The sequence below is a fragment of the Catharus ustulatus genome, chromosome 32, assembly GCF_009819885.2.
Source record: "Catharus ustulatus isolate bCatUst1 chromosome 32, bCatUst1.pri.v2, whole genome shotgun sequence".
NCBI lineage: Eukaryota > Metazoa > Chordata > Aves > Passeriformes > Turdidae > Catharus > Catharus ustulatus.
Window position 1 is genome coordinate 84,184 of NC_046252.1, and position 21,934 is coordinate 106,117.

General features: G+C 60.8%; 2 protein-coding genes across 6 annotated transcripts in view; both read left to right on the forward strand.

The window, feature by feature from the left end:
• Window positions 1-8,613, forward strand: part of GPKOW (G-patch domain and KOW motifs) — a 29,602-nt gene extending 20,989 nt beyond the window's left edge. The window contains exons 8-15 of the mRNA XM_042780085.1: window positions 405-570; window positions 2,473-2,569; window positions 3,491-3,586; window positions 4,580-4,604; window positions 5,062-5,170; window positions 6,485-6,554; window positions 7,491-7,576; window positions 8,407-8,613. Of these exons, the coding sequence (XP_042636019.1) occupies window positions 405-570; window positions 2,473-2,569; window positions 3,491-3,586; window positions 4,580-4,604; window positions 5,062-5,170; window positions 6,485-6,554; window positions 7,491-7,576; window positions 8,407-8,541 (784 nt within the window). The 3' untranslated portion in view covers window positions 8,542-8,613. The remainder of the gene's footprint in view (window positions 1-404; window positions 571-2,472; window positions 2,570-3,490; window positions 3,587-4,579; window positions 4,605-5,061; window positions 5,171-6,484; window positions 6,555-7,490; window positions 7,577-8,406) is intronic.
• Window positions 8,614-8,893: 280 nt separating this feature from the next.
• Window positions 8,894-21,915, forward strand: WDR45 (WD repeat domain 45). 5 transcript variants are annotated; one of them, XM_033083635.1, is made up of 11 exons: window positions 8,894-9,143; window positions 9,897-9,971; window positions 10,894-10,998; window positions 11,788-11,884; window positions 12,694-12,788; window positions 13,715-13,794; window positions 15,027-15,235; window positions 17,114-17,215; window positions 18,761-18,848; window positions 18,998-19,052; window positions 21,753-21,915. In XM_033083635.1, exons 1-11 carry the CDS (start codon window positions 9,095-9,097, stop codon window positions 21,860-21,862), a joined length of 1,065 nt encoding a protein of 354 aa, XP_032939526.1. In that variant the 5' UTR covers window positions 8,894-9,094; the 3' UTR covers window positions 21,863-21,915. The 5 variants fall into 5 exon arrangements, with proteins under 5 accessions (XP_032939526.1, XP_032939528.1, XP_032939529.1 ...); XM_033083637.1 differs by lacking the exon at window positions 18,998-19,052 and having other exon boundaries at window positions 15,027-15,092; window positions 15,180-15,235; window positions 18,761-18,903; XM_033083638.1 differs by lacking the exon at window positions 18,998-19,052 and adding an exon at window positions 15,323-15,378 and having other exon boundaries at window positions 15,027-15,092; window positions 18,761-18,903.
• Window positions 21,916-21,934: the final 19 nt, after the last annotated feature.

The window sequence follows — 21,934 nt, forward strand, 5'->3', positions numbered from 1 at the left end:
AGGGTGGGTTTTTGGGGTGTCAGGGTGGATTTTGGGGACCCCTCACCCCTGTTTCCCCCCAGGGTGGGTTTTGGGGACCCCTCACTCTTATTTCCCCCCCAGTCTGAGTTTTGGGGACCCCTGATCCCCTGTTTCCCCCAGGGTGAATTTGGGGTGCCCTGATTTCCCCAGGGTGGATTTTGGGGACCCCCACTCTGTATTTTGGGGTGCCCTGTTGTATTTTGGGGTGTCCCACTCTGTATTTTGGGGTGCCCTGTTGTATTTTGGGGTCCCTCACCCCCCCCATTTCCCCCCCAGGGTGGTGCCCCCCCTGGAGCAGCGGGGTGAATTTTGGGGTGTCCCACTCTGTATTTTGGGGTCCCTGTTGTATTTTGGGGTCCCTGACCCCCATATCTCCCCCCCAGGGTGGTGCCCCCCCTGGAGCAGCGGCCCCGCCCGCGGGGGTTGGGGCTGGGGGCTGAGGCCGCCCCCCCCGGGACCCCCAAATCTGGGGAGCCCCCCCAGGAGGGCCCGGCCCCGGGAGACACCGTCAGCATCGAGAGCGGCCCCCACCGCGGGGTCAGGGGCAAGGTGAGAGCTGGGGGGACTGGTACGGACCAGTATAAACCAGTATAGACCGGTATGGACCGGTATGGGCCAGTACAGACCAGTATAGACCAGTATGGGCCAGTACAGACCAATATGGACCAGTATAGACCAGTGCGGGGCAAGGTGAGAGCTGGGGGGACTGGTATGGACCAGTATAAACCAGTATAAACCAGTGCGGGGCAAGGTGAGAGCAGGGGGAACCGGTACAGACCAGTATGGGCCAGTATGGACCAGTATAGACCAGTATGGGCCAGTACAGACCAGTATGGACCAGTATAGACCAGTGCGGGGCAAGGTGAGAGCAGGGGGAACTGGAACGGACCGGTATGGGCCAGTATGGGCTAGTATAGACCAGTATAGACCAGTATAGACGCGTACAGACCACTATAGACCAGTACTGACCAGTATGGACCAGTATAAATCAGTATGGGCCAGTACAGACCAGTATGGACCAGTATGGGCAGGTATGGACCAGTATGGACCAGTATAGACCAGTATGGGCCAGTATGGACCGGTATGGGCGGGTACGGACCAGTATGGGCGAGTACAGGCCAGTATGGACCAGTATAGACCAGTGCGGGGCAAGGTGAGAGCAGCGCAGGCCAGTATGGACTGGTATGGACCAGTATGGGCCAGTATGTGCCAGTACGGACCAGTATAGACCAGTACTGACCGGTATAGACCAGTATGGGCCAGCACGGGCCAGTACAGACCAGTATGGACCAGTACTGACCGGTATGGACTGGTATAGACCAGTATGGACCAGTATGGGCCAGCACGGGCCAGTACAGACCAGTATGGACCAGTACTGACCAGCATAGACCAGTATAGACCAATACTGACCGGTATGAACCGGTATGGGCCAGTATAGACTAGTACTGACCGGTACGGGCCAGTATGGACCAGTATGGACCAGTATGGGCAGGTACGGGGCAATACGGGCCGGTATGGGAGGGTATGGACCAGTATGGACCATTACAGACCAGTACGGGGCGGGTAGGGGCCAGTACGGACCAGTATGGACCAGTACTGACCAGTACAGACCAGTACTGACCAGTATGGGCCAGTAAAGACCAGTATGGACCAGTATAGACCAGTATCAACCAGTACAGGCCGGTACGGACCAGTACAGACCAGTATGGACCAGTATGGACTACTACGGACCAGTACGGGCCAGTACAGAACAGTATGGACCAGTATGGACTAGTACGGACCAGTATAGACTGGTATAGACCAGTACGGACCAGTGCAAATGACTATGGATAAGTATAGACCAGTACACACCAATATGGACCAGTACAGACCAATACAGACCAGTATAGACCAATACAGACCCGTATGGACCAGTACGGGTGATACAGACCAGTACAGACCAGTACAGACCAGTACAGCTGTGTGGGGGTGCTGGGGTGGGGTAACTGGGAGGCACTGGGAGGGTAACTGGGGTTACTGGGAACTAACTGGGGTTACTGGGAGGCACTGGGAGAGTAGCTGGTGGCTAACTGTGGTTACCAGTCCCTAACTGGTCCATACTGGTCCCTAACTGGTCTTACTGGTCCATACTGGTCCCTAACTGCTGTTATTGGTCTCTAACTGGTGTTACTGGTGTGTACTGGTCCCTAACTGGTGTTACTGGTCCATACTGGTGCCTAACTGGTCCGTACTGGTCCCTGACTGTTGTTACTGGTCTCTAACTGGTGTTACTGGTCCCTAACTGGTCCGTACTGGTCCCTAACTGGTCTGTACTGGTCCCTAACTGGTGCTACTGGTCTCCAACTGATGTTACTGGTCCGTACTGGTCCCTAAGTGGTGTTACTGGTCCCTAACTGGTGTTACTGGTCCCTAACTGGTCCATACTGGTCCCTAACTGGTGTCACTGGGCAGGTGGAGGCTCTGGAGCCCGAGACCGGGCGGGCGCTGGTTCGGCTGCAGCTGGGGGGACAGATGGTGACAGTGCCGGGCCACGGGCTGAGGCTGCTGGGTGAGTATGGACCAGTATAAACCAGTATAAACCAGTATGGGCCAGTATAAACCAGTATGGGCCAGTATAAACCAGTATAGACCAGTGTAGACCAGTGAGGGGGGGACAGATGGGTGCCAGGACATGGGCTGAGGCTGCTGGGTGAGTACGGACCAGTACAAACCAGTACAGAGCAGTATAAACCAGTACAAACCAGTATAAACCAGTATGGAGCAGCAAGAGGGACAGATGGTGACAGTGCCAGGACACGGGCTGAGGCTGCTGGGTGAATCACCAGTATAAACCAGTACAGACCAGTATAAGCCAGTATAAACCAGTATGGACCAGTATAAACAGTATAAACCAGTACAGACCACTATAAACCAGTATGGACCAGTGTGGACCAGTGAGGGGGGGCAGGTGTGTCCCAGTAACTCCCAGTGCCTCCCAGTAACCCCAGTGCCTCCCAGTATCCCCTAGTGTATCCCAGTGCCTCCCAGTAACCCCCAGTTCCCCACACCATCCTCTCCCAGTGCCTCCCAGTGCCTCCCAGTTTGTGTCCCAATGCCTCCCAGTCCTTCCCAGTGCCTCCCAGTAGCTCCCAGTCTCTCCCAGTCCCTCTCAGTTTGTGTCCCAGTGCCTCCCAGTCCCTCCCAGTCCGTCCCAGTCTCTCCCAGCTCCTGTCCCAGTCTCTCCCAGTATCTCCCATTCCCTCTCAGTGCATCCCAGTCTCTCCCAGTTTGTGTCCCAGTCTCTCCCAGCTCCTGTCCCAGTTCCCCCCAGTCCGTCCCAGTCCCTGTCAGTTCGTGTCCCAGTCTCTCCCAGCTCCTGTCCCAGTCCCTCCCAGTTCCCCAGTCCCTCCCAGTTCCCCCAGTCCCTCCCAGTCCGTCCCAGTCCGTCCCAGTCCGTCCCAGTTCCCCCAGTATGTGCCGTTCCCCGCAGGTGCCTCGGGCCGCCCCCCCCAGGCTGAGGAGGGGGCGCAGGGCGGGGACCCCCGCGGGGAGGGGGCAAGAGGAGAGAGCGGCCCGAGAGCCACAGGTGGGGGAGGGGCGGGGAATTGGGGAGGGGGCGTTTGGGGGGGGTCCTGGGATTTGGGGGGGGGGTCCTGGGACCTTTGCGGGGGGGTCCTAGGGATTTGGGGGGTCCTGGATTTTGGGGGAGGTCCTGGATTTTGAGGGGCCCTAAGCTTTGGGGGGGGTCCTGGGAATTTGGGGGGTGGTCCTGGGACTTTGGGGGGGCGTTTGGGGGGGTCCTGGGGCTTTCAGGGGGCCCAGGATTTTTGGGGAAGGGTCCTGGGACTTTGGGGAGGGGGTCCTGGATTTTGTGGGGGCCCAGGATTTTGGGGGGGGGCAGGAATTTGAGGGAGGGGTCCTGGGGATTTGGGGGGGTCCTGGATTTTGGGGGAGGGTCCTGGGGATTTGGGGGCATCCCGGGGCTTTGGGGGGGCCCCTTTTGGGGTGGGGGTCTGGATTTGGGGGGGGGTCCTGGGACTTTGGGGGGTCCTGGAGGTTTGGGGGAGGGTCCTGAGGGTTTGGGGGGGCCCTGGGATTTTTGGGAGGTTTTGGGGGGGGGGGTCCTGAGCTTTGAGGGGGTCCTGGGGGTTTGCAGGAGGGGCTCCTTCTGGGGGGGGCCCTGCTGAGCTTTGGGGGGGGTCCTGGGATTTTTGGGGGGGGAACCTGAGACTTTGGGGGGGCCCTGAAATTTGGGGAGGGGTCCTGGGATTTTGGGGGAGTCCTGGGCTTTGGCGGGGGGGAGCTTTTGGGTGGGGGGCCTGGGCATTTGGGGGGGTTGCCAGGATTTTGGGGAGGGGGTCCTGGATTTTGGGGGGGTTCTGGGATTTTGGGGGGGGGGGTCCTGAGGGTTTGGGGGGTCCTGGATTTTGGGGGGCCCTAAGCTTTGGGGGGGGTCCTGGGTGTTGGGGTGGGGCCTGGGACTTTGGGGGAGGGGTCCTGAGATTTAGGGGGGGGGGTCCTGGGAATTTGGGGGGGCCCTGAATTTGGGGAGGGGTCCTGGGGGTTTGGGGGGTCCCAGGATTTTTGGGGGATCCTGGGCTTTGGTAGGGCCCCTTTTGGGGGGGGGGCTCATTTTGGGGGGGCCCTGCTGAGCTTTGGGAGGGGTCCTGGATTTTTTTGGGGGGGCAGGATTTTGGGGTGGGGCCTTGATTTTGGGGGGGGTCTGGGGATTTTGGGGCAGGGTCCTGGATTTTGGGGGGGTCTGGGGATTTTGGGGGGGGGGGGGGCCGGGCGCTTTGGGGGGGGCGTTTGGGGGGGGGGTTCCTGAGTTTTGGGGGGGCCTGAATTTGGGGGGGGTCCTGGAAATTTGGGGGAGGGGGGGCAGGATTTTGGGGTTGGTCCTGGGATTTTGGGGAGGGGTCCTAGGAGTTCGGGGGTGTCTGGGGATATTGGGCGGCCCAGGATTTTGGGGGGGGGTCCCCATCCCTCTGAGGGGTTTGGGGAGGGGTCTCTGCTCCCCCACCCCCCCAAACCCGGCCCTGCCCCCCCAGGGCAGTGAAGCATTTCCGGGGGGCCCCCCCCCGCGCCCCCTCCCCACTGGCTGCGGCGGGACCTGCGGGTGCGGTGTGTGGACAGGAGCTTCAGGGGGGGAGTGTTCTACAACTGCAAGGTGGGCACCCCAAAACTGCCCGGGGGGGACCCCAAAACTGCCCTGGGACCCCAAAACTGCCCGGGGGGGACCCCAAAAACCCCCCCCGGGACACCCCCAAACTGCCCCGGGGGGGGGAACCCCAAAACTGCCCGGGGGGGGGGACCCCAAAACTGCCCTGGGACCCCAAAAAACCCCAGGGACCCCAAAACTGCCCCCCGGGGACCCCCAAAACCTGCCCAGGGGGGGCTGTTCTACAACTGCAAGGTGGGCACCCCAAAACTGCCCGGGGGGGGGACCCCAAAACTGCCCGGGGACCCCAAAACTGCCCCGGGGGGGGGACCCCAAAACTGCCCTGGGCACCCCAAAAACCCACAGGGGGGAACCCAAAACTGCCCCAGGACCCCCAAAAAACCCCGGGGACCCTGAAACTGCCCTGGGGACCCCAAAAACCCCGGGACACCCCAAAACCCCCAGGGACCCCAAATCCCCCCCCGGGACACCCCAAAACTGCCCTGGGGACCCTCAAAATCCCCCAGGGACCCCCAAAAATCCCACAGGGACCCCCAACATCCCCCCAGGGACCCCAAAAATCCCCCAGGGACCCCAAAACATCCCCCAGGGACCCCAAAACATCCCCCAGGGACCCCCAACATCCCCCCAGGAACTCTCAAAATCCCCCAGGGACCCCCAAAAATCCCACAGGGACCCCCAACATCCCCCCAGGGACCCCAAAAATCCCCCAGGGACCCCAACATCCCCCAGGAACCCCCAAAACATCCCTCAGCTACCTCCAAAATCCCCCAGGAACTCTCAAAATCCCCCAGGGACTCCCAAAAATCCCACAGGGATCCCAAAATATCCCCCAGGGACCCCAAAATCCCCCCCAGTACCTCCAAAATCCCCCCAGGGACCCCCAAAACATCCCCCAGAGACCCCAAAAATCCCCGAGAGACTCCGAAATATCCCCCAGGGACCCCCAAAATCCCCCATGGGGACCCCAAACCCACCCCAGGGACCCCAAAATCCCTCAAGGACCCCCAAAAAATCCCCCAGGGACCCCCAAAATTCCCCCATGGCCCTGTGGGGTGACCTGGGGGTTGGGGAGGGGCGGTCCCTGTCCCCCCCCAGCCCCCCCCAGCCCCGATTTTGGGGTGCTGAGCCCCTCCCTGGGTCGGATTTTGGGGTGCTGAGCCCCCCCCGGGTTGGATTTTGGGGTGCTGAGCTCCCCCCTGGGTTGGATTTTGGGGTGCTGAGCCCCCCCTGGGTTGGATTTTGGGGTGCTGAGCCCCCCCCGTGCCCGATTTTGGGGTGCTGATTCCCCCCAAACCCCAGATGCAGATCGAGGACCTGCTGGCCCCCGACACCTGCGTGTGCCGCACGGACGACGGGCGGCTGGTGGAGGGTGAGACCCCCAAACTGACCCCAAAATAATCCTGATCCTCTGCACCCCAAACCTGATCCCCCAAAATCGCCCTGACCCCCCAAACCTGCACCCCCAAACCTAACCCCAAAATCACCCTGATCCCCCAAAATCACCCTGATCCCGAAAATCCTCCTTGCAGCCCCAAACCTGACCCCACATCCCAAACCTGACCCTCAAAATCACCCTGATCCCCCAAAATCAACCTGAACCCCCAAACCTGACCCCAAAAATCATCCTGATCCCCCAAACCTGACCCCAAAATCACCCTGATCCCCTGCACCCCTAAACCTGAACCCCCAAAATCACCCTGAACCCCTGAACCCCCAAACCTGACCCTAAAATCACCCTGAACCCCCAAAATCACCCTGCACCCCCAAACCTGAACCCCCAAACCTGATCCCCCAATTCCCCCCCTGCACCCCCAAACCTGACCCCACATCCCAAACCTGACCCTCAAAATCACCCTGATCCCCCAATTCCCCCCCTGCACCCCCAAACCTGATCCCACACCCAAACCTGACCCCAAAATCACCCTGATCCCCCAAACCTCCCCTGCACCCCCAAAATCATCCTGAACCCCCAAACCTGACTCCCCAAAATCGCCCTGAACCAGACCCCAAAATCACACTGCACCCCAAACCAGACCCCAAAATCACCCTGATCCCCCAAAATCACCCTGAACCCCAAACCTGAACCCCCAAAATTACCTTGAACCCCCAAACCTGACCCCAAAATCACCCTGACCCCCCAAAATCATCCTGAACCCCAAAATCACCCTGAACCCCTGATCCCCCAAAATCAACCTGCACCCCCAAACCTGACCTCACCCCCCAAACCTGACCCCCCAATCTCCCCCTGCCCCCCAATCCCCCCTCCCCTCACCCCAGCCCTGACCCCCCACTCTCTCCCCCCCAGGGCTGCCCGAGGCCTCTCTGGAGACCGTGGTGCCGCGGGGCGGCTCCGAGCGGGTCATGGTGGTGCTGGGCGAGCACGCGGGGCAGGTCAGCGAGACCCCTCCCCAAATACCCGAGACCCCTCCCCAAACACCCGAGACCCCTCCCCAAATACCCGGGATACCCTCGAGCACTCTCCCCAAACACACCTGAACCCCTCCCCAAATAACCGAGACCCCTCCCCAAACACCCAAGACCCCTCCCCAAATACTCGAGACCCCTCCCCAAATACCCGGGATACCCCCGAGTCCCTCCCCAAATACCCCCGAGCCTCCAGGGCTGACCCGAGACCCCTCCCCAAACATCCCCGAGATCCCCTCGAGCCCCTCCCAAAAACCCGGGATACCCCCGAGAACCTCCCGAAATATCCGAGATACCCACGAGACCCCTCCTCAAATACCCGAGACCCCTCTCCCAAACACCCCAAGATCCCCTCGAGCCCCCTCCTCAAACACCCCTGAGCCCCCTCCCCAAAATACCCGAGACCCCTTCCCAAAACACCCCGAGATCCCCCGAGACCCCTCCCCAAAATACCCGGGCCCCTCCTCAAAACACCCCCGAGTTCCTCCCAAAATACCCTCAAACCCCTCCCAAAACACCCCGAGACCCCCCCGAGCCCCTCCCCAAACACCCCCGAGCCCCCTCCCCAAAAACCCGGGCCCCTCCCCAAAACACCCGAGCCCTCCCAGCCCCCTCCCCAAACACCCTGAGTCCCCGGGGCTGACCCCAGCCCCCTCCCCAAATACACTCGAGCCCTCCGAGCCCCTCCCCAAACACCCCCGAGTCCCCGGGGCTGACCCGAGCGCTCCGAGCCCCCTCCCCAAACCCCCCGAGATCCCCCCAGCCCCCTCCCCGGTGTGACCCCCGCCCCCTCTCAGGTCGGGCGGATCCTGGAGCGGGACCCGGAGCGCGGCCGGGCTCTGGTGCAGCTGGGCCGGGACGCGGCTCCGCCGGTGCTGTCGCTGCCCTACGACTCCATCTGCCATTACCTGGGCGGGGGCGACGACGACTGAGACCCCCGGGCCCCCGCGCCAGCTTCCAACATGGCGGCCGCGGCTTCGGGGCAATAAAAGCTGTGACAACGAGCAGCGCTCGGTGTTGTTGTTGAACGGGGGGGCTGCTCCTAACCCTGCTCAGTAACCCTGGAGCCCCCCAAAACCCCCCTAGAACCCCCCAGAACCCCCCTAGAACCCCCCAAACCCCCGCGGGGCCGCGCTCTGCCAGCTTCCAACATGGCGGCGGCGGTTGCTATGGAAACCCTACACGCTCGTGCCAGCTTCCAACATGGCGCGTTGCCAGGCAACGGCCCCGCCCTCCCGTCTCCGCCAATCAGCGCGCATGCCCGCCCTAAAGGGGCGGGGTTTCTGCTCACGTGACCGGAAGTTTGCTCTGGCCGGGCGCTCGGCCGCGTCTCGATGGTTTGGGCGCCCCGCGGCGGCGGCCGGGGCGTTTTGAGGCGATTTTAGGGGGATTTGGGATTTTTGGGGCGCCCCGAAGGGTTTTGGGGATCCTTCGTTACCGCTGTGTGCCCCCGGAGCGGCTGCGTTGCCGCCGGCGAGCCCCGCCATGGCGCAGGCCCGGGGGGTGAACAGCCTGCGCTTCAACCAGGACCAGAGTGAGTGGGGGGCTGCGACCCCGCCGCGACCCCCCCGAACCTCCCTCAGCACCCACAAACCTCCCTCAGCGCCCCCCGGAACCCCCAAACCTCCACCGGGATCCCCCAAATATCCTCCAGGACCCCCCCGAGACCCCCAAATATCCCCCGGGACCCCCAGCCCCCTCAGGTGTCCCCCTGGGACACCCCCAGAGCCCCCTCACCCCCTCCTGGGATCCCCCAAACCCACCCTGGGACCCCCAAATCCACCCAGGGCCCCGCAGAGACCCCTCCTCAAACCCACCCTGGGACCCTTAGACCCACCCAGGGATCCCCCAGACCCCGCCAGGGACCCTCCAAATTTTCCCAGACGCCTCTGGGTGCCCCACCAGATCCCCCAGGGAACCCCCAGGCCCCCCCAGGGACCGCTCAAATCCCCTCAGACCCCTCTGGGTGCTCCCCCCGTGTCCCCCTGTGCCCCCCAGACCTCTCTGGGTGCCCCCCCAACCCCCCCGTGCCCCCCAGGGCCCCCCCAGACCCCGCCAGGGACCCTCCAAATCCCCCCAGACCCCTCTGGGTGCTCCCCCCCTGTCCCCCAGCGACCTCCCAGACGCCTCTGGGTGCCCCCCAAACCCCCCCGTGCCCCCTAGACCCCTTTAAGTGCCCCACTAAACACCCCAGACTTCCTCAGGGACCCCCCCAGACCCCCTCAGGGACCCCTCAAATCCCCCCAGACCCCTCTGGGTGCCCTCCCAACCCCCCCGTGCCCCCCAGGCTGTTTCTGTGTCGCCATGGACTCGGGGGTCCGGATCTTCAACGTGGAGCCGCTGATGGAGAAAGGACACCTGGGTGAGGGGGGCGCGATTTGGGGGTCCCCCTGCCCTGGGGGGGGTCTGGGCGGGTCCCCCCGGCCCTGGGGGGGGGTCTGGGGGTCTTTGGGTGCAGAGAAGGAGCTGGGGAGGAGTTTGGGGTCCCCCAGGTGTGCCTGAATTGAGGAGAGGCCACATGTGGGGGGATCCTCGAGGTGCAGTTTGGGGTCCCTGGTGGGGGGAGGGATAAATTTGGGGGGGGTCCTTCAGCTTTTGGGGGGGTCTCTGCTATTTGGGGGGGTTGCTGTTCTTGGGGGGGTCCCTAAATTTGGGCTGGGAGCTGGGGGAGGTCCCTGGGGTCGGGGGGTCTCTGGGGATTGGGGGTGGTCCTTGGGGCTGGGGGGGTGTCTGTGACAGGGAGGTCTCTGGGACTGGGGGGGGTCCTTGGGGCTCGGGGTCTCTGGGGCTGGTGGGGTATCCTGGGCTAGGGGGTCTCTGGAGCTGGGAGGTCCTTGAGGCTGGGGGGTTCCCTGGTGCTGGGGTGGGGGGTCTCTGGGGCTGGGGGGTCTCTGGGACTTGGGGGGCGGTCCCTGGGGCTGGGGGGGGTCCTTGGGGCTGGGAGGGTCCCTGAGGCAGGGGGGGTCCTTGGGGCTCGGGGGTCTCTGGGGATTGGAGGTCCCTGGGGCAGGGGAGGGACCCTGGAGCTGAGGGGGGGTCCCTGAGGCTCGGAGGTCTCTGGGCCTGGGGGGGTCGCTGGGGGTCTCCCTCAGTCCTGGGGGTTCGCTCGTGTTTGGGGGTGTCCCCGTTTGGGGGTGTCCAAGGTGATGTGGGGGTGCCCCTGACGGCCGTGCCCCGGGTTTGAGGGTGTCCCGGTTTGGGGGTGTCCCCATTTGGGGGTGTCCCGGTTTGGGGGTCTCCCCGGTTTTGGGCCCCCCCTGAGGATCAGTTTCCCCCCTCCCCAGACGCGGAGCAGGTGGGCAGCGTGGGGCTGGTGGAGATGCTGAACCGCTCCAACCTGCTCGCCATCGTGGGCGGGGGCAGCCACCCCAAATTCCCCGACGCCTCAGGTGAGCCCCAAAAACCTGGGGGGCCTTAATTCCCTGAGAGATCCCGAATTCTCTGAGAGATTCCCTAAAATCTGGGGAACCCCGAATTCTCTGAGTGATCCCCCAAATCTGGGAACCCTGAATTCCCTGAGAGATCCCCAAAATCTGGGGGGGGCCAAATTCCCTGAGAGATCCCCGAATTCCCTGAGAGATTCCCTAAATCTGGGGAAACCTGAATTCCCTGAGAGATCCCCAGATTCTCTGAGAAATCCCCCAAAACCTGGGGAACCCCAAATTCCCAGAGAGTTCCTCAAAATCTGGGGATCCCCAAATTCCCTGAGAGATCCCCCAAAACCAGGGGATCCCCGAATTCCCTGAGAAGTCCCCAAAATCTGGGAACCCCGAATTTCCTGAGAGATTTCCCAAAATTTGGGGGGCTCCGAATTCCCTGACTGATCCCCCAAAATCTGGGGAACCCCAAATTGTCTGACGGATCCCCCAAAACCTGGCAGGCCTTAATTCCCTGAAAGATCCTTAAAATCTGGGTAATCTCCAAACTCCTGGAGAGATCCCCTAAACCTGGGGGGGGCAAATTTCCTGAGAGACCCCCCAGACCTTGGTACCCCAAATTCCTTGAGAGAACCCCGAATTCCCTGAGAGATTCCCCAAAATCTGGGAACCCCAAATTCCCTGAGAGATCCCAAAATCCGGGGCTGCCCAACCTCGGGGTGCTCCCCGACCCCTCCCGATTTTGGGGTCCCCGATTTTGGGGTCCCCCCCTGACCCCCCCTGACCCCCCCGTGTCCCCAGTGCTGATCTGGGACGATGCCCGGGAGGGGAAGGACAAACTGGTGCTGGAGTTCAGCTTCCCCAAACCCGTGCTGGCCGTGCGCATGCGGCACGACAGGTACTGGGGGGACTGGGGGGACTGGGAGGGACTGGGAGCACTGGGGGAACTGGGAGGGACTGGGAGGGGCAGCTGGGGGGAACTGGGAGCACTGGGAGGGACTGGGAGGGACAGCTGGGGGGTACTGGGAGCACTGGGAGGGACTGGGAGGGACAGCTGGGGGGTACTGGGAGCACTGGGAGGGACAGCTGGGGGATACTGGGAGCACTGGGAGGGACTGGGAGGGGCAGCTGGGGGGCACTGGGAGCACTGGGGGGCACTGGGAGCACTGGGAGGTTACTAGGTGGTTACTGGGAGGTTACTGGTCTGTTACTGGGAGGTTACTGGTCTGTCACTGGTGTATCGTGTGTCACTGGTGTGTCACTGGTGTCACTGGGAGCACTGGTTTGTCATTCCTGTGTCACTGGTTTGTACTGGTGTCACTGGCCTGTACTGGTCTGTACTGCTCTGTACTGGTCCATACTGGTCCGTACTGGTCCGTACTGGTCCATACTGGTCAGTACTGGTCCATACTGGTCTGTACCGGTCTGTACTGGTCCGTACTGGTCAGTACTGGTCCATACTGGTCTATACTGGTCCGTACTGGTCTGTACTGGTCCGTACGGATCTATGCTGGTCCGTACTGGTCTATACTGGTCCGTACTGGTCTGTACTGGTCCATACTGGTCTATACCAGTCCATACTGGTCCGTACTGGTCCGTACTGGTCCGCACTGGTCTGTACCAGTCCATACTGGTCCGTACTGGTCCATACTGGTCCGTACTGGTCCGTACCAGTCCATACTGGTCCGTACTGGTGTCCTGCCCCAGGCTGGTCGTTGCCCTCCAGAGCCGCCTGTTCGTGTTCTCGTTCCCGCACCGGCCGAGCAAACTGTTCGAGTTCGACACCCGGGACAACCCCAAAGGTCAGAACCCCAAAATATACACCCTAAAAACGGGGGGCATCCCAAAATCGGGCACCCCAAAATGAGGAACCCCAAAAGCGGGGGGATGCCAAAAATGGAGAACCCCAAAAATGGGCACCCCAAAAAACGGGGAACCTCAAAATATACACCCCACAATGGGCACCCCAAAAATAGGGCACCCCAAATATGGGGCACCCCTAAAACTGGGGGACCCGAAAAAATGGGGAACCCTAAAAATGGGGCACCCCAAAATGGGGAACCCCTAAACTCTTCGAATTTGACAAGGGCAACAACCCCAAAGGTCAGTGCCCCAATAAACAGGGAACCCCAAAAATGGGGAAACCCCAAAAAACGGGGAACCCCAAAAACGAGGGGATCCCAAAAATGAACACCCCAAAAATGGGGAACCCCAAAAACGGGGGGACGCCAAAAATCTGGGCATGGCCCCAAGATCTTAGCAGGGGACACCCCAAAATCTGGGCATGACCCCAAATTCCCAGCTGGGGACACCCCAAAATCCGGGGAGGGGGCACAGGAATCTGGGGGAACCCCAAATTTCCCCCCAGGGACTCCTCAAAGCACAGGGAGGGACTCCAAAATCTTGGAGGGACCCCAGAACTCCGGGGTACCCCGAAATCCAGGGGGGATCTTGGGGTCCAGGGGGATTTTGGGGGGTCCAGGGGGATGTTGGGAGGACAGGGGCACCCCAATGTTCTGGAGGATTTTGGGGTCCAGGGTCACCCAATTTCAGGAGGATTTTGGGGGATCCTCCGGGTCCTGAGGGGATTTTGGGGGTACAGGGTCACCCCAATATTTGTGAGGATTTTGGGGACAGGGTCATCCCAATGTCCAGGGGGATTTTAGGGGGTCCTGGGGGATTTTGGGGTCCAGGGGATTTTGGGGTCACCCCTCTCCTCTGCCCGCAGGGATCGTGGATCTCTGTCCCAGTTTGGAACGAGCGTTACTGGTGTTCCCGGGGCACAAGTGCGGGAGCCTGCAGCTGGTGGTGAGAGCCTGACTGGGGATACTGGGAGGGACTGGGGGGGCTGGGAGGGACTGGGGATACTGGGAGAACTGGGAGGGACTGGGGGGACTGGGGGACTGGGGGGGACTGGGAGGGACTGGGAGGGACTGGGGATACTGGGAGGGACTGGGAGGGACTGGGAGGGACTGGGGATACTGGGGATACTGGGAGGGACTGGGGGGGACTGGGGGGACTGGGAGGGACTGGGGGCACTGGGGATACTGGGAGGGACTGGGGATAGTGGGAGGGAACAGGGAGGAGGCTGCGATGATACTGGATGATACTGGGGAGCACTGGGGGATACTGGGGAGCACTGGGTGGCACTGGGTGGCATTGGGGGTGCACTGGGGGTTAATGGTTGATACTGGGGGCCACTGGTCAGTCCCTACCCCTGTCCCCTCCCCCCCATTACCTGGGTGGCACTGGGGGATGCTGGATGCCACTGGGGGTGCACTGAGTGGCACTGGGGGATACTGGTTGATACTGGGCTGCACTGGGGATGCTGGGTGGCGCTGGGGATGCACTGGTTGGCACTGGGTGGCACTGGGGGATAATGGTGAGGTCCTTGAGCCATGTCCCCACCCCAGGACCTGGGTGGCACTGGTTGATACTGGTTGATACTGGGGGAGCCCTGGGTGGCACTGTGGACACTGGGGGACCCTGCTCAGTTCCTGTCCCCCCAGGACCTGGGCTGCACTGGGGATACTGGGTGGCACTGGGTGGCACTGGGAGTGCACAGGGGTATACTGGGTAGCACTGGGGGATACTGGGTAGCACTGGGGGATACTGGTCAGTCCCTGCCCCTTTCCCTCCAGGAGCTGGGCTGCACTGGGTGACACTGATGGATACTGGGGAGTACTGGTTGATACTGGGGTGCACTGGTCAGTCCCTGTCGCCCCCAGGAGCTGGGCTGCACTGGGTGGCACTGGCGGATACTGGGGAGTACTGGTTGATACTGAGAAGCACTGGGGGTGCACTGGGGGATACTGGTTGATACTGGGAGTGCACTGGTCAGTCCGTGACCCTGCCCTGTCCCCCCCAGGACCTGGGCTGCACTGGTTGATACTGGGTGGCACTGGGGAGCACTGGGTGGCACTGGGGGACCCTGCTCAGTTCCTGTGCTTCCCCCACAGGACCTGGGCTGCACTGGGTAGCACTGGGGAATACTGGTTGATACTGGGGGTGTCACTGCTCACTCGCTGTCCCTGTCCCAGGACCTGGGCTCGGCCAAGCCGGGCACGTCCTCGGCGCCGGTGACGATCAACGCTCACCAGAGCGAGGTTGGCTGCGCCGCCCTCAGCCCCTCGGGCTCCCTGGTGGCCTCGGCCTCGCGCAGGGGGACCCTGATCCGGCTCTTCTGCACCCAGAGCCGGGCGAGACTGCTGGAGCTGCGCCGGGGCACCGACCCGGCCACCCTCTACTGGTGAGACTGGGGATACTGGTGAGACTGGGGATACTGGTGAGACTGGGGGCACTGGGGGGGACCCTGATCCGGCTCTTCTGCACCCAGAGCCGGGCGAGGCTGCTGGAGCTGCGCCGGGGCACCGACCCGGCCACCCTCTACTGGTGAGACTGGGGATACTGGTGAGACTGGGGGCACTGGGAGGGACTGGGGGCACTGGGGGGGACCCTGATCCGGCTCTTCTGCACCCAGAGCCGGGCCCGGCTGCTGGAGCTGCGCCGGGGCACCGACCCCGCCACGCTGTACTGGTGAGACTGGGAGCACTGGGGGGATGGGAGTGACCTGTACTGGTGAGACTGGGAGCACTGGGAGGGTCTGGGGGGACTGGGGGCACTGAGGGAGCTGAGAGTGACGCTGCCAGGCTGTACTGGTAAGACTGGGGGCCCTGGGGTGGCTGGGAGTGACCTTTACTGGGGGGGCTGGCGGGGCTGGCACCGACCCAGCCACGCTGTACTGGTGAGACTGGGAGCACTGGGAGGGACTTGGGGGGATGGGACTGATCCAACCACGCTGTACTGGTGAGACTGGGGGCATTGGTGAGACTGGGGGGCTGGGAGTGACCTGTACTGGTGAGACTGGGAGGGACTGAGGGAGTTGGGAGTGACCCAGCCACGCTCTACTGGTGAGACTGGGGGGACTGATGAGACTGGGGGAGCTGAGGGGACTGGGGGGCTGGAAGTGATCTGTACTGGTGAGACTGGGAGCACTGGAGGGGCTGAGAGTGAACCTGCCATGCTCTACTGGTAAGACTGGGGGAACTGGGGGGGCTGGGGGGCTGGGAGTGATCTGTACTGGTGAGACTGGGGGGACTGGGGGCACTGGGGGAGCTGAGAGTGACGCTGCCAGGCTGTACTGGTAAGACTGGGGGGCACTGGGGTGGCTGGGAGTGACCTTGACTGGGGGGACTGGCACCGACCCAGCCACGCTGTACTGGTGAGACTGGGGGCGCTGGGGGGGACTGAGGAGCTGGGAGTGACTCTGCCAGGCTGTACTGGTGAGACTGGGGGAACTGGGAGGGACTGGGAGTGACTCTGCCAGGCTCTGCTGGTGCAACTGGGGGCACTGGGTGGGGCTGGGACTGACCTGTACTGGGGGAACTGGGAGGGACTGGGAGGGGATCTGAGGATCTGGGGGGCTCCTCCCAACCCGATTTTGGAGTGCTGCCCCTCCCTGCCCTGTTTTAGGGCAGAGGTTTCAGGGTGTCTCCAATCCCTGACAGGTTTGGGGTCCCCCCAACAATCCCTGATGAGGTTTTGGGGTCTGCTCCCCATCCCTGATGGATTTGGGGTCCCAGCCCTGATGAGGTTTCGGGGTCCCCCCAACAATCCCTGATGCATCTGGGGACCCCAATGCCTGATGAGGTATCGGGGTACCCAGCCCTGATGATGTTTTGGGGTCCCCCCACAATCCCTGACAGTTTTGGGGTCCCCCAATCCCTGATGAGGTTTTGGAGTGTCTCAATCCCTGCCGGTTTTTGGGGTCCCCAGCCCTGATGATGTTTCGGGGTCCCCATCTCTGATGAGGTTTTGGGATCCCCCCAATCCCTGATGGTTTTTGGGGTTCCCCCTCAATCCCTGATGAAGTTTTTGGGGTGTCCCCAATCCCTGATGATGTTTTGGGGTCCCCCCTCACTCCCTGATGATGTTTTGGGGTCCCCCCCTCAATCCCTGATGGTTTTTGGGGTCCCCCCTCAATCCCTGATGGTTTTTGGGGTATCCCCCAACCCCTGATGATGTTTTGGGGTCCCCCCCAATCCCTGATGATGTTTTGGGGTCCCCCCTCAACCCCTGATGATGTTTTGGGGTCCCCCCCATTCCCTGATGATGTTTGGGTCCCCAGCCTGGCGTTCAGCCCCGACTGCTCGTTCCTGTGCGCGGTCAGTGACAAAGGCACCGGGCACGTCTTCGCCCTGCGCGACACGCGCCTCAACCGCCGCTCGGCGTGAGTGGGGACACCCCAACCCTGAACCCCCAAACACCCCCCAAACTTCCCCTCAAACCCCCTGAGCCCCGCTGAACCCCCTAAACACACCATGAACACACCATGAACCTCCAGACACCCCTGAAACCCCTGAATCTCCCCAGACACCCCTGAACCCCCGGACACACCCTGAGCCCCCCTGAACCCCCAAAATCCTCCTGAACCTTCCTGACCCCCCTGAACACCCCCTGAGCCTCCCTGAATCTCCCTGAACCCCCGGACACACCTGAACCCCCCCTCAAACCCCCTGAACCCCAGAACACACCATGAACCCACCATGAACTCCTGGACAGACCTGAGCCCCTCTGAGCCCCAGAACACACCATGAACCCCCTGAGCACCCCCAGACACACCCTGAGCCCCCCTGAACCACCTGAACACACCCTGAGGCCCCCTTAGCCCCCAGACACCCCTGAACCCCCCCTCAAACCCCCTGAACCCTCGGACACCCCTGAGCCCCCCTAGACACATCATGAACCGCCCTGAGCCCCCCTGAACCCCAGAACCCACCATGAATCCCTGAACCCCCCCCTCAAATCCCCTGAACCCTCCCTGACCCCTGGTGACCCACCCTGAACTCCCCTGACCCCCCCGAACCCCCTGTACCCTCAAACCCCACCCAAACCCCCAAAACCCCCTGACCCCCTGTGCCCCCCTGACCCTCCTGAGCCCCCCCTCAAACCCCCTGAACCCCCAAAATCCTCTTGAACCTCCCTGCCCCCCCTGAACCCTCCTGACCCCTCTGAACACCCTGTACCCTCAAAACCCCCCTTGAACCTCCCTGACCCCCTCTTGAACCCCCAAAATCCCTGTACCCCCCTGTGCCCTCTGAGCCCCCTGAACTCTCCTAAACCCCCAAAATCCTCCTGAACCTCCATGACCCCCCTGAACACCTCTGAACCCCCAAAATCCCTGACCTCCCTGTACCCCCTGTGCCCTCTGAACCCCCTGAACACTCTATGCCTCCCAGAACCCCTGAACCCCCAAAACCCTCCTGAACCCCCCTGAACCCTCCCTGAACCACCTGAACGCCCCAACTCTGAACCCCCAAAACCCTCTGATCCCCCCTGAACCCTCCCTGACCCCTCTGATCCCCCCTGAACCACCTGAAGATCCTGTACCCCCCTCAAACCCCCTGAACCCTCCCTGAGCCCCCCTGAACACCCTGTGCTCCCCTGAACCCCCAAAATCCCCATGACCCCCTGACCCCCCCTGCCTCCTGTGACCCCCCTGTGACCCCACTGACCTCTCTGTAACTCACCTGTGACCCCTCTGTGACCCCCGACCCCCCCTGACCCCTCTGTAACCTCCCTGTGACCTCCCTGACCCTTCTGTGACCCCCTGACCCCTCTGTGATCCCTGTGACCCCTCTGTGACCCCCCTGACCTCTCTGTGACCCTGTCCCCTGTCCCCTTGACCCTTCTGTGACCTGTGACCCCCTGAGCCCTCTGACCCCTGTGTTACCCCTCTGTGCCCCTGACCCCTCTGTGTCCCCTGTGTCCCCAGGCTGGCCCGGGTGGGCAAGGTGGGCCCGGTGCTGGGTCCCTACGTGGAGTCCCAGTGGTCACTGGCGAGCTTCAACGTCCCGGCCGAGGCGCCCGGGGTGTGCGCGTTCGGGAGGGCCGGGAGGAGCCCGAGCTCTGTTATTGGTGAGTGACCAAAAACCAGCCTAAAATAACCCAAAATATCCATAAAATAATCCAAAATATCCATAAAATATCCCATAATAACCCACGGGCCGAGGCGCCCGGGGTGTGCGCGTTCGGGAGGGCCGGGAGGAGCCCCAGCTCTGTCATTGGTGAGTGACACAAAATAACCAAAAACCAGCCCAAAAATATCCATAAAATAATCCAAAATATCCATAAAATAGCCCAGAATAACCCAAAATATCCTCAAATAATCCATAATAACCTATGGGCCGAGGCGCCCGGGGTGTGTGCGTTCGGGAGGGCTGGGAGGAGCCCCAGCTCTGTCATTGGTGAGTGGGAAAAATATAACTGAAATAATCCAAAATATCCCTGAAATAATCCAAAATAATCCAAAATAACTGCCCAAAATAATCCATAATACCCCATGGCTGAGGCGCCCGGGGTGTGCGCGTTCGGGAGGGCCGGGAGGAGCCCCAGCTCTGTCATTGGTGAGTGACCAAAAACCAGCCTAAAACAACCCAAAATGTCCATAAAACAACCCAGAATAATCCAGAATAGCCTAAAATATCCCATAATAACCTAAAATAATCCAAAACATCCCTGAAATAACCTAAAATAACCTAAAATAACCTAAATAACCCACGGGCCGAGGCGCCCGGGGTGTGCGCGTTCGGGAGGGCTGGGAGGAGCCCCAGCTCTGTCATTGGTGAGTGACACAAAATAACCAAAAACCAGCCCAAAAATATCCATAAAATAATCCAAAATATCCATAAAATAGCCCAGAATAACTCAAAATATCCCTCAAATATCCCATAATAACCCATGGGCTGAGGCGCCCGGGGTGTGCGCGTTCGGGAGGGCCGGGAGGAGCCCCAGCTCTGTCATTGGTGAGTGACAAAAATATAACTGAAATAATCCAGAACATCCCTGAAATAATCCAAAATATCCATGAAATAACCTAAATAACCCACGGGCCGAGGCGCTGGGGTGTGCGCGTTCGGGAGGGCTGGGAGGAGCCCCAGCTCTGTCATTGGTGAGTGGGAAAAATATAACCCAGAATAACCTAAAATAACCCAGAATAACCCAAAATATCCCTAAAAATAACCCAGAATAATCCAAAATACCCCATGGGCCGGAGCCCGAGTTCAGTCTTTGGTGAGTGACCAAAAATAACCCCAAAAACTGCCCAGAATAACCTCCAAAATAACCCAAAATATCCCTAAGATAACCCTAAAATAACCCATGGGCCGGAGCCTCAGCTCTGTCATCGGTGAGCGACCAAAAATTGCCCAAAACCAGCCCAAAATATCCCTAAAATAACCCAGAATAACCCAAAATATCCTCAAATAATCTAAAATATCCCATGGGCCAGAGCCCCAGCTCTGTCATCAGTAAGTGACCAAAAATAACCCCAAAAACTGTCCAGAAACTGCCCAAAATAACCCAAAATAACCCAAAATAACCCCAAATAACCCCAAATAACCCCAAATAACCCCTGGGCCAGAGCCCGAGTTCTGTCATTAGTGAGTGAGAAAAATTACCCCAAAATCTGCCCAGAATAGCCCCCAAAATAACCCTAAAATAACCCAGAGTAACCCAAAATAATCCAGAATAATCCAAAATACCCCATGGGCCAGAGTCTGAGCTCTGTCATTGGTGAGTGACCAAAAATAACCCAAAAACTGCCCAGAAACACCCTAAAATAACTCATAATAACCCAAAATATCCCCAAAGTAATCCAAAATATGCCATGGGGCTGGAGCCCCAGCTCTGTCATCAGTGAGTGACGAAAATATTCCCAAAAACTGCCCAAAATAACCCAAAATAACCAAAAATATCCCTAAAATAACCAAAAATAACCCAAAATAACCTGTGGGGCTGGAGCCTGAGCTCTGTCATCAGTGAGTGACCAAAAATAACCCCAAATAACCCCAAAAAACCCAAAATAACCCCAAATAACCCCAAAAAACCCAAAATAACCCCAAAAAACCCAAAATAACCCCAAATAACCCCAAAAAACCTCAAAAAATAACCCCAAAATAAGACAAAATGACTCAAAATCCTCCCTAAACACCCCTGGGACCCCCTAAACCCCCTTTGGGACACCCCAAAATCCCCCTGGGACCCCCCAGAACTGCCCCCAAACCCCTCTGGGACCCCCCAAAATCCCCAATAAATCCCCCAGGGCTCCTCCCAAAGCACCCCTGACCCCCCCAAAACCTCCCCTAAATTCCCCCTGGGACCCCCTAAAATTATTCTTAATCCCCCTGGGGACCCCAACCCCGCCCTGAGACCCCCAAAATTCCCTCTGGGACCCCCAAATCCCCTTTGGGACCCCCCTGACCCCCTCAAAATTGCCCCTAAAGCCTCCTGGGACCCCTTAAAACTCCCCCTAACCCCCCTAAACCCATCCTGAGCCCCCAAAATCCCCTCTGTGACACCCCCTGACCCCCCAAATCCCCTTTGGAACCCCCCCTGACCCCCTAAATCCCCCCTGACCCCCCCAAAATTCCCTTTGGGACTCCCCCAACCCCCCCCGGAGCCCCCAAATCCCCTCTGGGACCCCCCCTGACCCCCCAAAATCCCCTTTAGGACCCCCTTGACCCCCCAAAATCCCCTCCCTGACCCCTCAAATTCCCTCTGTGACCCCCCTGACCCCCCCCAAATCCCCTCTGTGACCCCTCCTGACTCCCCAAATCCCCTTTAGGACCCCCTTGACCCCCCAAAATCCCCTCCCTGACCCCTCAAATCCCCTTTGGGACCCCCCCCGACCCCCCAAATCCCCTTGGGACCCCCCCCGACCCCCCAAATCCCTCTGTGACCCCCCCTGACCCCCCCAATCCCCCCAGCCGTGTGTGTGGACGGGACCTTCCACAAGTACGTGTTCAGCCCCGACGGCAACTGCAACCGCGAGGCCTTCGACGTCTTCCTGGACATCTGCGACGATGACGACTTCTGACCCCCCCTGGGGACCCCCCCGGGACCCCCCCAAACCCCCCCAGGACCCCCCAACACCCCGGGACCCCCCAAA